We start from the raw sequence: 15969 nt of genomic DNA on the forward strand, positions 1-15969 counted from the left end.
AGAGTTGTCATCTTTTTACTATTGAGAATTTTTTTATTAGTTTTTAATATCATCTTTAGGGGTTAATCCACTTTTCTTTATCTTATTTTGTTTGGTAGATATTTTGTGGAACATTTTGATATGTTAATGAGTTGTTGTGTAGTTTGCGATGTTACAAGTTGAAGTTCTAGCTATTTTGGTGTGTTGTTTGAGGACGTTATAGTTTTATTATCTAAATTTTGGGGGTAATTTTGTCTCATGTTGCTCACTTTATTTAGCAATTCATGGTTTGACAAAGCATGCCTTTCGGTTAGACGATGAGTTATCCTGGTTCAAGGAGATTCCTGTGCAGTTTGCAAATATTTGCATCGTAAATTCATGAGTATTTCTAATCACTATGTCTAGACACAGGCTAAAATTAAGTCAAACCAGAACGATATAATTAATTACTTAGGTTGGGTTAGAATTAACACATGTGACACAAATTGATTCGTTTATATCTAATATATTCTTAAAATTAAAGTAATATTTATTTTCATAAATAAATATATAAATTTGAAAAAAAAAAAACTATTTTTATAGTTAATATTAAGAGTTTTATTCATTATATTGATAATTTATAATAAATTACTTTTTTTTATATGCTATACTATATTAATCAATGGTAAGATACAAGTATAATCGATACATGAATATGATAAGTTGACATGAGAACACAATCAAACAGGTCAGAGTTGAAATTTTTTGACACGAAATATATGAGTCATGTTAAAATTGAATGATTAAATATGTCAACTTGTATAATACGAAAACGAATTTTCAACCCTACTTTTTTTTTTATATATATATATAATGAAATAATAGTCAATTTTGAGTTATAGGGTTTTTATACCTCATCATATTTTAATTGGATCATTAGTAGGTTGACATGATAACACAATGAAGTCTTGGAGGGTTCACATCCTATTAAGCTTGCTTGGCCAAGTATTTATCTCAAATTATTATTATTATTATTATAATTTGAAACACCCATTATTATTATTAGAGTAATTTGCGGCATAAAAATCTAAGTTTAATCTGTTAGAGATTTTATTACAATGGAAGAAAATCAAGATATTACAACTCTATTGTAATACAATACAAGGACCAACAAAGAGATTAAATAAATGTTACAACAACATCATATACAATATATATACACTACATATATTATATATAAGAAATATAGAAGAAGATAAGAACACATGTAATATATAAAATATGTATATACATAACAGGAGAATAATATATATATACACTCACTCACAGCCTTAAGTGTAGATTAGTAGGGATCACCATGACTTGAACAAGGTATTACACCTTTGTCCAAAAGCTTATTTCCCCCTATCTCTAAGCACTAAGGGAACTCTCTAGGAAATAGCTTTGAGAATTATCAAGCCTTTTAGGATTTTCTAGCAAAGTGCTTTCTTGATAGAAAACTTCATCTCTTACTCACAAACGAGCAGCATAGACCTCCTTTATATAGTGTTTAGGATATCACCATTTGAAATTCAAAATTCATAACTCATAACCTCCATGGATGTTATGGACTCAATAAAGATATGTAACTCATGCACACCATAACTCCTACAGAGTTAAGAATTTCAAATTAAGATGTGTAACATCTTTTTACACTCTTAATGTTGGTGATAATGGTGGAGGTTACTCATAGTAACAAGTAACTCCCCAAATGTTACAAAAAGATGACAACTAATATACATTGTCATATGTTACATTTTATTAGTTTATTACATATATTTAATCTATATATTATATTATTATAAATAATATAACATAACCCCCAATTACAAATACATACTTAAGTTTAATTTTTAGCGGTAATAATACCTAAGTTGTAATTCTGAAACTTTTGTAGGTACCTGGCTGTTAAGTGTTAAGTAAATTGTCATGTGGCAATTCTTGATCGGTCAAAGTCATTAAATTTTTATTTTTTTTAGAAAAAATTAATTTAAATATACCAAAAAGAAAATAACACGTGGATAATGACTTAATATTTAACGGTTTACCTACAGAGTTTCAAAAATATAACTTAGGTATTATTACCACCACAAAGTAAACTTAGGTATTTATTTGCAATTGGAAGTTAAACTTAAGTATTTATACCACAAATTACTCTTATTATTATTGGATGTTTCTATAATGCACACATCTTAAAAAAGATACACTGATACACCAGTTATCTGTTTCGGCACTCGAAATAATTTTTTAGTATAATTTTTTTCTTAATTGTGTACTTTATAGTTATTTAAGATATACTTCAAAATTTTAAGAAATTTAAAATAATTTACAATATAAGAAATAGTTTTCAAACAGTCTATTACATACACGTATAAAATAAAAGAGTCATGTGTGCAACTAACTGTTTGAATCTTATTTTTGGTGTGTTAAATTTCTCTAAATGTCTCAAAATTTTGCAAGATATCTTAGATAACTACAGCGAACATGATTATGAAAAAAATTAGATTAAAAAATTCTTCCAAACACCAAAATAGACAGGGATGCATCAATACATTCTTTTTATGAGGGTGCATTGTAGAATTTTCTATTATTATTATTATTATTATTATTATCAGGAAAATTTCACAATGCACCCTTTTAAAAGGAGTCCACCGATGCACCCCTACTTGTTTTAGTATTTGAAATTTCGTTTTATATTTTTATGGTCGTTTTCGTTGTAGTTATTCTATATATCTTGTAAAATTTTGAAAAACTTAGAAAAATTTAATACGTCGAAAATAATATTCAACAATTTATTATTAAATAAAAAAGTCTCACATGTAATTGATTATTTAAACTCTATTTAAAGTATGCTAATTTTTTTTTGAATTTTTTAAAATTTTACCGAATATATTAAATAATAATTTATTAAATGATTATAAAAAAATTTAGTTAAATGCCAATAAGATGCATTGTTGAATCGCCTTATTAATTTAAACAAATTATTATTATTATAGCCAAAGACATAACCACTAGGAGGAGGAGCACTACTATGGTCCCCACTATTGGGTCCCATTTTCCTCAACGCGTTTTTTGATAATAAGTCGGTGCCACGTGTCCCTCCCTAACTAAATACTAAATAGTGTCCAAAATCTAACACACTGTCATCTAAAAGGGTTGGTGGGTTTACTCACTACTACTAGGACTCTATAGACATTTTTAACTTGAATAATTTATTCAAATTAAATTGAAAAAATCAATAATGACCTTGACCTCTCATAATGTTTTATGGGTTGAAATTTTATTTATTTTGAAATTAAAAAAAATAAACACATTAAATCAATTTGAACCGACTAATCCGACCAAATTAAACAAATTATACTTAAATTTTATAACTTAATATTTACATTGAATTAGAAAATATACAATATAATCCCACCAGATACTATTAAACAATTAATTGATTATAAATATTATTAGGCTATTAAAAAAAATCCTACCAAATACAACCCTAATTACTACTATACAAAATTTACAAAACAACAAAAAAAGGAAAAAGACAACTCTCTCATTATGCGTTTACTAAAAGTACATACCATACATGAATAATGAATATAATACATAAATATAACGTATCATTATTCAAAAAGAGAATCCAATTTTAAAATCTCTCTGATATGTTCATTAGTTTGAATTTTTATATTATTTATTATAATTATTTCATGACAAAGATGAACATGAGAGAGAGAGAAAAATAGTTGTTCTTCCAAGTCATTATTTTGGTTTTTGTTAAGTGAAATAGAAGAAGAGAATCTCAAATAGTGGTGTCCAACTCTCACTAAAGTGGCCCCCAAAACCCTAACATCATCATCATCATCATCATCATCTTAGAGAAAGAAAGAAAGAAATTGTGGTTCTAACATGTAAGTAATCACTACCCTCATTTATGCATAATTTCTTCACTACTACCCATCTGTGGAAAAATATAAAGAAAAATAAAATGAAAAAGACCCATGTAATTACTTTAATGAAAATGAGAATTTCTATTGACTTTTCAATTTTTTTTTTTTTTGGGTTAAAAGTATAAAAAGAGTCTCTTTTGTAAGAAGGATATTTATATGATTGAGACAACCAAACTAAAATATGACCAAGTCTAGTTGAGTTGCATTTGTTTGTCCAAGTCAATAAATCAAAGTCTTAACTCTGTTTTTTTTTTTTTTTTGCTTTTAAAAATCAAACTTTTGAGTCACCACAAAAAAGCTTTCATAGTGTTTATATTATTGTTTTATACAAAAAAGACCAGTTTTAAATCTTTGGTTTGTTTTCTTTCTACTTCCACCAAAATTTACAATTTTGAAGAAAACCCAATTCAAAGAAGAAGAATTAAAATGATTACAGAGGAAAAAGTTGAGATTTTTACTGATTTTTGTGATGAAAAATTTGAATCTGATCAGCTGTTGTCAGAGGAACAGGACAGCAACAAGACCAGATCACATGTGAAGAAATTGAGATCAATCAAGTTCTCAAAATCACCAAGCTTGAAATTTTCAACAAGAAGATCAAAACCCCATTTCAGAAATATTGGGATTGAGCTATTTTGTGAAGAGGAAAACTCTCCAAGTTCAACTACTTCTTCAAGATTTTCCCAGGTTGGTTTTTTTGGTGTAAATTAGTTTGTTTGAGATTATCTTAGTTTTGAGGATTTACTTAGTTTTTTTTTTTATTTTTATGTTTTTTGATAGAAATCTGCACCACCATTAATTAGAAGATCTAGTTTTAAGAGTGGGAAAAGGATTTTAGCAAGAATGTCTAGCAAGAAATTAAAGAAGAAAAGTACTGATTTGAACCAAATGAAGTTATCTAATGAAGTTGAAGATGAGAAGAGAAGAACATCATTAGCTTACTCAAAGTCAAAGTCAATATCTCCTGGTCAGAAATCATCACCTAGGACTTTAACAAGGAAACTTAGTTTGAAACCTTTAAGGTTTTCCCCAACAAAATCCAAGAAAAGTCCCTTGAAAAGTCATTCTGGGGTATCTCGGTTTCCTGATTTGAGTGTCGAAAGAGCTACATGTTCTTCGATTCTTAAGGATTCTAAGTTTCATGACACCCTGCAAGGGTTTGAATCCATTGAAAATTCAGCTATGAAAGTTTGTACATTTTCGTATTGCTCGCTTCATGGTCATCGTCATGCCAATGTACCACCTTTGAAGCGTTTCATATCGATGAGGAGGCGTTCGATGAAGAATCAGAGGAGTACAAGAGGCGAAACTCGAGCTGCTTGTAAAGAAAGGAGTTCGGGTAAGGGAAAGAAAGAATCACTAGCTCTTTTAGTAGAAGAAGTTGATAGGGAAAACGAGTTAGGTGGCTATGGCGAAGAAGAGGCGAAAATCAATGATTTTGTTGAGAAGTTAGTTGGTGAAACATCAAATCCACTTTCACATATTGATGAGAATCGAAATCAAGTATGCGAGTTTCCCATTGTTGAGCCTAATTCAGCACCGGTGGAGACTAGTACAGTTTCTCCAAGCAGTGATGAGTTGGAAATGGATTCGAGATCAGTTGGTGAAAGTAAGGAGCGAAATGAGTGTTTGTATGCATCCCCGAGAAAGCTAGAAGCGAAAGATGAGAAGGAAAATTTGGAGCCTGCTGATGGCTTCTTTCGGTTTCCTCCTACTAAGGATTCTGAACTTAATGGTAATAAAGATATGGGGACATCGAGAATGCAGGTGCAGCTAAAGGATCAGAAATATGTAAGGATGTGGCGTTTGATGTATAAGCATACTGTGAAAGGAGTATCTGGGACAGTTGAAAATCAAGTCCCTTTCGATAATGTGGACAAGGCAGAACAAGTAAAAGAGGCTGAAGTTGTACTTGAACCGAACGATTCTCAAGTTCTTCAAGATGCAATGGTGGAAAGTGGTAATGCTGATGCAGGCAAGCAACAGATGGAGCTTTACCAGAATGATGCTGTTAAGCTGGTGCAGGAGGCTTTTGATGAAATCCTTCTCCCCGAAATTCAGGATGATCGGTCAGTTACAAGTGGTGTTAGTTCAGACCAGGAAATCTTGGAACAAGGTAATGATGGTGGTATAAGCAAAGACGAGAAGACACCATCGAAATGGGGAGGCAAATCTGGTTCTAAGAGCTGGAGTAATCTGAAGAAGATACTTGTGCTCAAGAGATTTGTTAAGGCATTGGAAAAGGTAAAGAAAATCAATCCAAGGGAACCGAGTTATCTGCCTTTGCAGCCTGATCCCGAAGCAGAGAAAGTTAATCTTAGGCGTCAAACATCAGAAGAGCGAAAAAATGCAGAGGAATGGATGCTTGATTATGCACTTCAAAAGGTTATTTCAAAACTCGATCCACCTCAACAAAGACGAGTAGCGATGCTTGTTAAGGCTTTTGAAACAGTTCTACCACCGTCGGATCTTAAAACTAGCCCGAGGCTGAGTTTGGCGGAACACAGTCAAGTAGATAGAGTCCAATCCTGTATCAGTTCTTTTGTTCAAATTGGTGAGAAGTCTGGTAAAGAAAGTGATGAAAATGAGTATGCAGAGGAGTTTCCAAAGCTCGAAGATATCGAACGAGAAGAGGATGTTTCCATTGATCAACAAGATTCTTCCAACTCGAGTGATGAGCTGAATTCGGTTGACATTGTGAGCACCTTTCATGAAGCTCTACAAGATGAACATGTTCAAGTGGCACCAGAACAAATCGATGCAAACTTGAGGACCGAGGAAACAAAATTGGATGACACTAATACAAGTGTTACTAATGCCATTGCAGCCAGTAAAGAAGAGAATGGAGTAACCGAGGAATCGGAGTCTGATTGCCAAAATGATGCAGCACAAGATGCTCAGTCGGAACAGCAGTCATACACGAAACTTTGGTCTTTGGTTTATAAGCATATGTCATCAGCAAACGATGGAACCGAGCTAAGCGATGAAGTTGATGAGAAAAGATTGGACAATGCCAAAACAATGGAAAGAAATGTGGATATGAACATGAAAGATGACACTGCAGATGATCAGAAGGCAGCTCTTCGGCGAATTGAAGCTATTAAGCTAATTGAAAAGGCGATCGATGACATTCTTCTTCCAGAGAATCAGGATAACTCAGGCTCAACCAATTGTGTCTCTACTAATGAGAATTCTAGAGAAGAAGACAGGAAAGAAGCAGAGGAATTCAAAGTTCCTGACTTTGAAAACCGAGCAGACGATGATATCACCCCGAAAGAAGAAGAAGAAGAAAAGGCCTCAACAGAACCGAAAATGTCAAGAAGCTGGAGCAACCTGAAGAAAATGATTCTGCTCAAAAGATTCATCAAAGCATTAGAAAATGTGAAGAAATTCACCCCGAGAGGCCCCCGGTTTCTACCCTTGGAGGCCGGTCAAGAATCAGAAAAAGTCAACCTAAAGCATCAAGACACAGATGAGAGGAAGAATGCAGAGGAATGGATGCTCGATTACGCGATTCAACAAGCTGTTACGAAACTAACTCCTGCTCGGAAAAGGAAAGTGAAGCTTCTTGTAGAGGCTTTCGAGACTGTCACCCCGGGTATTAGAAGATGATCACTTGATCAGCTTGGCAAAATCACAAAAAGGGTAAAAGATTTTGATCACTTTTGAGCTCAGAAACTAAACAATTCTCATAAAGTTCAAATTTTTAGACTAAATTTTTGTTCTTTGATGAACATTGGCAGGTAATAATAAGGCAACAAGATCAAGAAGCAGTTATGTATTGAGATCATGATGATGATGAGTGTATAAAGTTTTGTTTTTTATTCTTTTCTTTGTTTAAATTTATGTGACATAATGTAGCATAGATTAAGAATCTTGTTGAGTTGCATATACAGTAATAGGATGGTGTTTTTGAAGAAGGAATACCCAAATACAGCATGTATTTTTTTCAGTTGCAGAAATTTGGTGTAGATTTTTTATATTATTATTATTATTATTATTATTATTATTTTCAAAGTAATGATCTTTGTTGAATAAGGTTTATTTATGTTTGTGTTTTGTTGAGAATTTAGTTATAATAATAAATGTACATTATTAGATTTTGTTACATTTCACTTTGTTGGAATAAAGATCTTCATTCCTCATGATACTTTTAAAAGCATGTTAAATAAATCAAATAATATATATAATAAAAAAATTAAAATATTATTAAAAAAGAAAAAACAGAGACTGATTTGCATTTTTTTTTTGAATTAATTTTTAAGTATTTTTTTTTGTAAATTTTAATATTTTTATGCTGATAGATTTTTTTTTTTTTTCAGAAATTCTATAAAAATAGCATGAAAAAAATACATAAAAATATTAAAAAAATAATATTCAAATAACATCACAATAAATTAAAAAAGGTTCAACATAAAACATATGATCAAAATTTATATTTTTTGTAAATGAAATTATAAAATTGTAAAAATATTTAAAATTTTGTATAACTATATTTTTATAATTTTTTATTATTATTATTTTTTTTTAAATTATCCCTTTTTTTTTTACAATGGCCCACTGATTTGACTTTCAAATATATGTAACAATGCATTCTTTTAAAATGGATGTACTGATACACTCTTAACTTATTTCGGCATTCAGAAAAAAAATTTAGTCTAATTTTTTTTTTCATATTCATGTACGTTATAGCTATTTAAGATAACCTACAAAATTTTGAGAAATTCAAAATAATTTACAATATAGAAAACAATGTTCAAACAGTCTATTTTACACGCGTATAAAATAAAAAAGTCACGAGTGCAACACACTGTTTGAACGTAGTTTTCGGCGTGTTAAACTTTTCCAAATTTCTTAAAATTCTGTAGGATGTCTTAAATAACTATAACGTACATGACCATGAAAAAAAATTTGACTAAAAAAATTATTTCGGGTGCTAAAACAGATAAGGGTGCATCAATGTATCCATTTTAAAGGAGTGCATTGTAGAATTTCCCTGTGTGATTTATTTATAGTTTAGAAATTTATAATGTGTGATTTGCTCATAATTTTATTTTCAAAAATAACTGTTTTTTTATTAATTATAAGAATGTTGCATGGAGAAATCAAATGTTCGACTAAAATGATGAGGAAACTAATTATTAATTATATATATCACTCAACTAACAAATAATGAGGAAAATAAAAATTGAATCCTTTCTAAAAAATAAAATAAATATTAAAAATTATTATCAATTTAATTTTATGTTTTTATTATTTAAATACGGAAGCAATATAATATTGTATTTTTTTTAATATAGAATGTATCAAATTTAAAATATAATAATATATACAAATTAAAATTCTATGTCTAATCAAATAAAAGTACAGTAAATTATAATTCATATATGCATTAACTCAGTTTCACTTAATAGTTACCTATATTAATGAGATAAAAAAATTAATAACCTATATATTAGTTTTCCCAGTATTTAAATATAGCAACACCCCCAATAAAAGGAAAAAAAAAAAAAAACCAATATTATTTAGAATTTAAAATCCAAACTTATATTTCGTCAAAAAAAAAAAATCTACCCTTTAAAAAAAAATAATATACAAAGATTACGATAAATCTTCTTTCTCAAAAAAAAAAAAAAAAAATAGATTACGATAAATCTTTTTCATTTTTTATTTTTATGAATATGAAATCTTTTATTTATTTATTTTGAACAGTTAGTTACCCTTTATTTGAAATGAAGATTTTACTTTCCTTTTTTTAACATAAATAAAATAAAAATCTAAGGATGGTATTTTCTAGTGTTTTCGACTATAATTAATCCTATAAATATATAATAACCTTCAAAGTATCAAACCCTAAAATAAAGACACTTTACTTCAAATTAAAGTTCCAAAGTCCAAAATCATCAACTATGGCCGGTATGCAATATTATTTTTTCCCAACTGATTTCTACTACCCTCGACCACCACCACCATCACCGCCATCACAACCAACGCCACCACTCGTGACGGTGGATCATCCCCCATGTGATCAAAATTCCGAGTCAAAAGTTATGGTCCATAACAACAACAATAGGATGATGAAGATCATGAGTAGTGTTAGTACAAGTGAGACGAACAAGATTTTAAAGAGTACTAATGTGCCCTATTCATGTTTCGAGTTATGTCGTCCTCGATTCGCCTATAGAGAAGAGAAGATTTCTTCTCCTCCTTCTACTCTTGCTTTGTGTTATGCTCTTAATGTTTATAATTCTAAAGCACACAACAAATACTAAGTTATACCTATAATTGTTAGGTTATTATTCTATAGGCCATAATTATTTGTTTATTTTTGTTGTTGTTAATTAGGCCAGTTTTGATTCATAATGAGTTTAATAATTTGTACTCTTTTTTGGTTTTGTTTTGGTTACTAATATCGTTCATAATGAATTTTGAATGTTAATCTATAGTTGTATTCATTGTAAAAGAAGATTTAACAATGAATATTCAATTCATAAAAGAAGGTTGTGTGTGAGAAAACAAAATTCATTATTCTTTATGGCAACACAATTTAAATTAAGAGTTAGCACAAATACAAATTATTAGAGATTGATAAATTTTAATATACTATTATTTTAAAAAATTTACATTAAAAATATTTTTTTATGGCTCATTAAATTTTAGGATCAGCAAAATTATAGAGAACACCAAATTTTATGTGTTTTTGACATCCAATTTTAACATTTTTTTTTATATATAATAGTGTGCAATGTAGTTGGTGTGGACTTGCGATGCCACTAAGCTTTACAAGTATGGTTACCAATTTGTAACTAAAAATTAGTAACCAACTATTGTCATAATTCAAAGTTAATAAATGTAATACCTAACTCCTAAAGATTCAATCTTCACTTTGTTATCAAAAAAAAAAAAAAAAACTTTCAAAAATGGTATAAATTACAAATTAACCTCAATTCTTGTATTAGAATCAATAAAATGAAGATGGATTTTGTGTCAAAATTGTAAATAAAAAAAATGCCAAGGATGTTCTTGATGGGATTTGTAGTTTTAAAAATGGTAATTTAGATTTATTAAAAAAAAGAAAAAGTAATCAAAGATTCAAATCTTATAAAAATTTCCTTGAATTAAGATCTCATAAGAATTTCCCTTTCCTAGTTTCCTTCTTTGAAAAAAAAAAGGAAATTTCTCTAGTGTAATATTCTTACTTACTAGAATGTTAGTGGAAGAATAGAAAAGGCACACAACTAATAATAATAATAAAAAATAATAATAAAAATAAAAACTAGTCAAACAAAGGCACACAATAAACTCACTCAAAAAAAAAAAAAAGATTAAATCAAAAAAAAAAAAAATCTATAAAAAAGAAGCACATAGTAAAATATGGGAAACTACTAAAGTGCACCTTAAAAAAAATGTATCATATACCCTTTTTTTTTTAGTACTTGGTGTACCCAAAACTCAAATTTGGTCAATAAATTTTACTTTTAGTTATATGTAATTAAATTTAAAATTCTTATAATTGAAGATAGTAATAATTATGATTTTTGTCCTTGAACTTTGTAAAGTTTTTCCTGTTAAACATTTTTTTTTGTTGCGAATTTTTTTTTTAAATTATGTAAATTATTGCAAATATCTCCTTCTAGTTACATTTTGCTTATTTTTTTTTTAAAATAGTTTGCTTATGTGACTATAAGTATAAATACAGTCAAATGACCTATTTAACAATTTTAATCTACTTAAAATCTAATTTATTGACATTAAAATATGTTTAAAAGATGAATAGTACTTCTCTACATGTTCAAAAATATTTTAAAAAAATAGAGATGTTTTGAAATAGAGAAGGAATTTACATAAGTTGTTGGAAGGTGTATAATCTAAGTGCCCCTATTCTTTTTGGCTTTTTTAGGATTATTTCATAAATACATAAAAATAATAAAAAAAAAACTACAAAAATTTAGTTGTATAGAATTTTAAATATATTTTTACCATTTTATTTATAGAAAATATGATCTATATTTTTATATTGTATTATTGTTAATTTATATATTGTTTTTTTATGGTTGTTGTAATGTTATTTTTTTTTACTTGTTTTTTTTTTGTTATTTTCGTATTTTTTTTTATAAAACATTATAACAATATAAAAAAAATTCATCAAAAACATATTTTTTTTTTTAAAAAAAGTAATTTATATAATTTTGTATTATCATTATTTTGTGTACAATAGAAGCACACGATAAAAATATATTAAATTTTATTTAATTAATTAATTGAAAAGCCACTCCAGGCCACGCGCCTTAACAACCACAACGATTTCACTAATAAATAAATAAATTTTTAAATAAAAACAGATTTTTTTCTTTTTATCTTTTATTTATTTATTTTTAAAAAAACTTAAACCTCTTTGGTCTCTATAAATACCCCCTAAAACCACACACTGCTTCTTCAACAAACCAAAACCAAAACACAGAAAATTCTCGAAGCTTCCAAATTTCCCAAACCCTTTCTTACTTTCTTCACATATTTTCTTTAATGGCGGGTCTTCAGTACAACTTCTTCCCTACCGATTTCTTCTACCCTCGTCCATCCTCCACCTCCACTACCACCGCGGAACCACTTCCTAAATCAGTCGTACAGATCAGAAGACCTGACGTCATCACCACCGACGATATTAATATTCCTTCCACCGTCGATGGCCACCACCGCCTCAGTTTACAGCAACTGAAGAGGATCAACAAGAGTAGTATTATTATTCCTATTAACCGAAACCACAAAAGTTCGGCCAATTCCATCTCTGTTTCCCGATCAACCTGACTTTATATGAATAATTTTGGAAGATTTGATCTGCGAATTTAAGTATATGTAACTTTTATATTTGTATATATAATTATGAAAGAAAGAGAAGAAGAATTTTGTGAAATCTCTGCTTTTATTCTCTGTTCTATTCTTAATTAATACAGAAATTTATGAAAGCATTGGATTAAACCAAAATTTTGTGTTAGTGTTACCTCTACATTCTGTAATAAATTTTCAAAGGGGAGTTATATTTGCACCCCATAAAATTATAAATACACCCCATTATTAAAAAAAAAATAAACTTAAATAATTTTTAAAAATTACTCTTAATATTTTTTTTAAATTTTTTTCTCACATTATTTTATGTTAATTTCAATACTTATTTTGATTTTAATTTTATAATTTTTTCTAACTCATGTATATTTTTTTTTATTTTTTTCTAAGAAAATTTCATATAATTTTTTATTTTTATTTTTTTTGTCATAATTTTTAAAATATAATTTAATTTTGTTTGATAGGTATATATTTTAAGAATATAAATTGAAAGAAAAAAGTTAAAAATACTTAGTAAAATTAAAAATATAAATTTTATATTAAATAAAAATTATTAAAATGGGGTGTACTTAGAAATTTTTGGGGTGTAAATAAAATTTCCCATTTTCAAATACTATAAATATGAATATTATAGGGTAAATACCATTTTGGACCTTGTGTTTTGCAAAAGTTACAGATTGGACCCTGTGTTTTATTAAATGACAAAATGGACCCTGTATTTTTTAAAATAGTAAAAATAGGACCCTGAGCTTATTTTTTGACAATTTTTTTTTTAATACAACTAACTTGAAGATAATGATTAATACGAACAGATACAAAAAATGTAAACAGTTTTGTCATAGCACTTTTAGATCGAATTATAATTGAACTTTATTTTGACAAAAAAATCAATTCAGTCCTATTTGTACTATTTTAGAAAATACAGGTCTATTTTGTCATTTAACAAAACACAGGGTCCAATTGGTAACTTTTGTAAAACAGAGGGTCCAAAATGGTATTTACCCAATATTATATGTTCTTAGGAATTAATTTGTGTTCGGTAAATATAATTAATAATTTATTTTACTCAGCTAAATTAGTTTACAAAATTATTTCTATAATAATAATATTTACTAAATATTATAATATTATTATTTTTTTGTACTGTATAGTATATATGTATAACTTACACAGCAATGTAAAATTAGCTCAAATAATAATAATAATAATAATTGAAAAAATATTACCTTCAAATAAAATTTATTTTTTAATATTATTTGTTATCGTTAATTACTAAATATTTTTGTAATATTATTTATTTGAGTAATTATAGCAAATCTTTCTAACTAAAATTGATTTTTATTTTTGTAAAAAAAGTTGCATATATTTTACCTACCCTTAAATAAAAGAAAATCATTAAAATTATAGTCGTATTATTATACTCTTTTTAGTTAATCTTAAAACACCTACCGAAATATTTTTTTTTTCATTTTTTTTTTATGGTAGGTGTTCATTAATGTTATTTATAGTGCTGAAAATATATTTGAAATTTTTTGAATGTTTCAGGAATCTTATTTTCGGTATTGTAAATTATTCGAAATTTTTTAAAAAATTATCGGAATAATACTATAATTATAACGAATAATGTTATGAAAAAAAAAATATACTATTGTAGCATAATTGTTAGAAATGGTAGTAGAGACTAAAGTATGTATCATCTTATAACCTATAGATAGATAGGGAAGCATGACTTTAAAATAAAAATGTATCTTAGTGTAAAAAATACATATACATATATATACTAGGTAAATGTACGTGCCGAGCCACGTATTGCTAGTTTCATTTAAGATTTTGGTCTTTTTAAGATTGTGAATATATTTTATTTTTAAAGATTACAAATTTTTTGTTTGAAAAAATTAAATATTTATATTTGAAATATTATTTAATAATGTATTAAAAATAATATTAGTGTAATTATAAAATTGTAAATAAATTTATTATTGGAGTAGTAGATTATTCTATTTAGTTCTTTTTTTAACATAGCATTGTAATGTAAGTTTATATCTATAAATATTCTGTAAAGTGTTAATATTATATGAACATCTCCATTTATAAAGCTAAAAAGTGGGTCAATGACAGAAGTGGTATATCTGCAATCACACAAAGATAGAAGTGGTATTTCTGCTTATCCAGAGAAAACATTAGATAACGTGAGGTTAACTTTAATATATAAAGATTTTTCTTTTTTAAAAATAAAAAGAATTTATTAATATTCTCCCAAAATAAATTTGTTAGAGAGATATGTGGCTAAGATGATTTTTTTAATTTAAAAATAGATTATTAATATTTAAAAGATTGTTTAATTTTTTGGGTTTAATTATTGGGTTTATTTGTTAACGGAGATCAAACTAATCGTTAAATTTAACAGAATATTCTTTTACTTTTAAGTATATTCTGTTAAACCAAGAAATGCCGTTAGATAGACACTTTTAATATATTATATATATATAGGTAGTAACAAATTTAATTCGCTTGTGAAAAAAGTTAGGTATTTATAACTATATACACATCATATAATATCATTTATATACCAAACATTTCATGGAATTAATAATTATAATTGATTATGGTTAATAATATAATGTCTTCATGTGAAAAACGTGCAGCAGCCAGACACAATTCATGACTTTTCTTTTTCTAAATTTGTATCACTTTATTCGTTCTTTTTTCTTTTCAATGGGTTGGTGTAAAAGTAACTTCCACATATTAATTAGAATTTTTGATTGCTAAATTTAATAAGAAATGTTAAAAAACATTAGTGATGTTTAGTATTTTATTGCGTGTTAATATTATTATTGTTACAATTAAATATTAAGTGTTCAATAGCAAGTAGGGATGTACAAAGTTTCATAGGACTAGAGACCCGTGAGAATCCGCCTCTAATGGGGCAGAGAATCTCTGACTTGGCGGGAAATAGGGTGGGTACGGGGTTGATTTTCATTTCTAGAATTGGGGACGCGGCATAATCAAGTGTGGTACTCCCTGCCCCAATTAAGCCCTGAATATATATAGTATTGATAAATGATAATTATTATGATTCTATGTATATATGACTCAGGTTTTATATTTTAATGAATGCAGTAATTTAATTTTACTAACAATTAAGCTCATTAATCTATAATTTAGTTAATGCCCCTAATTAATTTAGTTG

At 27.5% G+C, this 15969-nt stretch overlaps 1 protein-coding gene across 1 annotated transcript; it reads left to right on the forward strand.

The window, feature by feature from the left end:
• The first annotated feature begins 4124 nt into the window (after positions 1–4124).
• On the forward strand, positions 4125–7923 carry LOC115709341 (calmodulin binding protein PICBP-like). Its single transcript, XM_030637427.2, has 3 exons — positions 4125–4625; positions 4719–7583; positions 7682–7923. The coding sequence occupies exons 1-2, from the start codon at positions 4365–4367 to the stop codon at positions 7548–7550; spliced, it is 3093 nt and encodes a 1030-aa protein (XP_030493287.2). The 5' UTR covers positions 4125–4364; the 3' UTR covers positions 7551–7583; positions 7682–7923.
• The last annotated feature ends 8046 nt before the right edge of the window (positions 7924–15969 follow it).

Source organism: Cannabis sativa, chromosome 3, assembly GCF_029168945.1.
Source record: "Cannabis sativa cultivar Pink pepper isolate KNU-18-1 chromosome 3, ASM2916894v1, whole genome shotgun sequence".
Classification (NCBI taxonomy): Eukaryota; Viridiplantae; Streptophyta; class Magnoliopsida; order Rosales; family Cannabaceae; genus Cannabis; species Cannabis sativa.

Excerpts from the sequence above, each read along its gene's own strand:
- LOC115709341 (XM_030637427.2), top strand. The coding sequence starts at position 4,365 with ATGATTACAGAGGAAAAAGTTGAGATTTTTACTGATTTTTGTGATGAA. Across the intron at positions 4,626-4,718 it reads CTTCTTCAAGATTTTCCCAG|AAATCTGCACCACCATTAAT; the intron begins GTTGGTTTTTTT and ends GTTTTTTGATAG.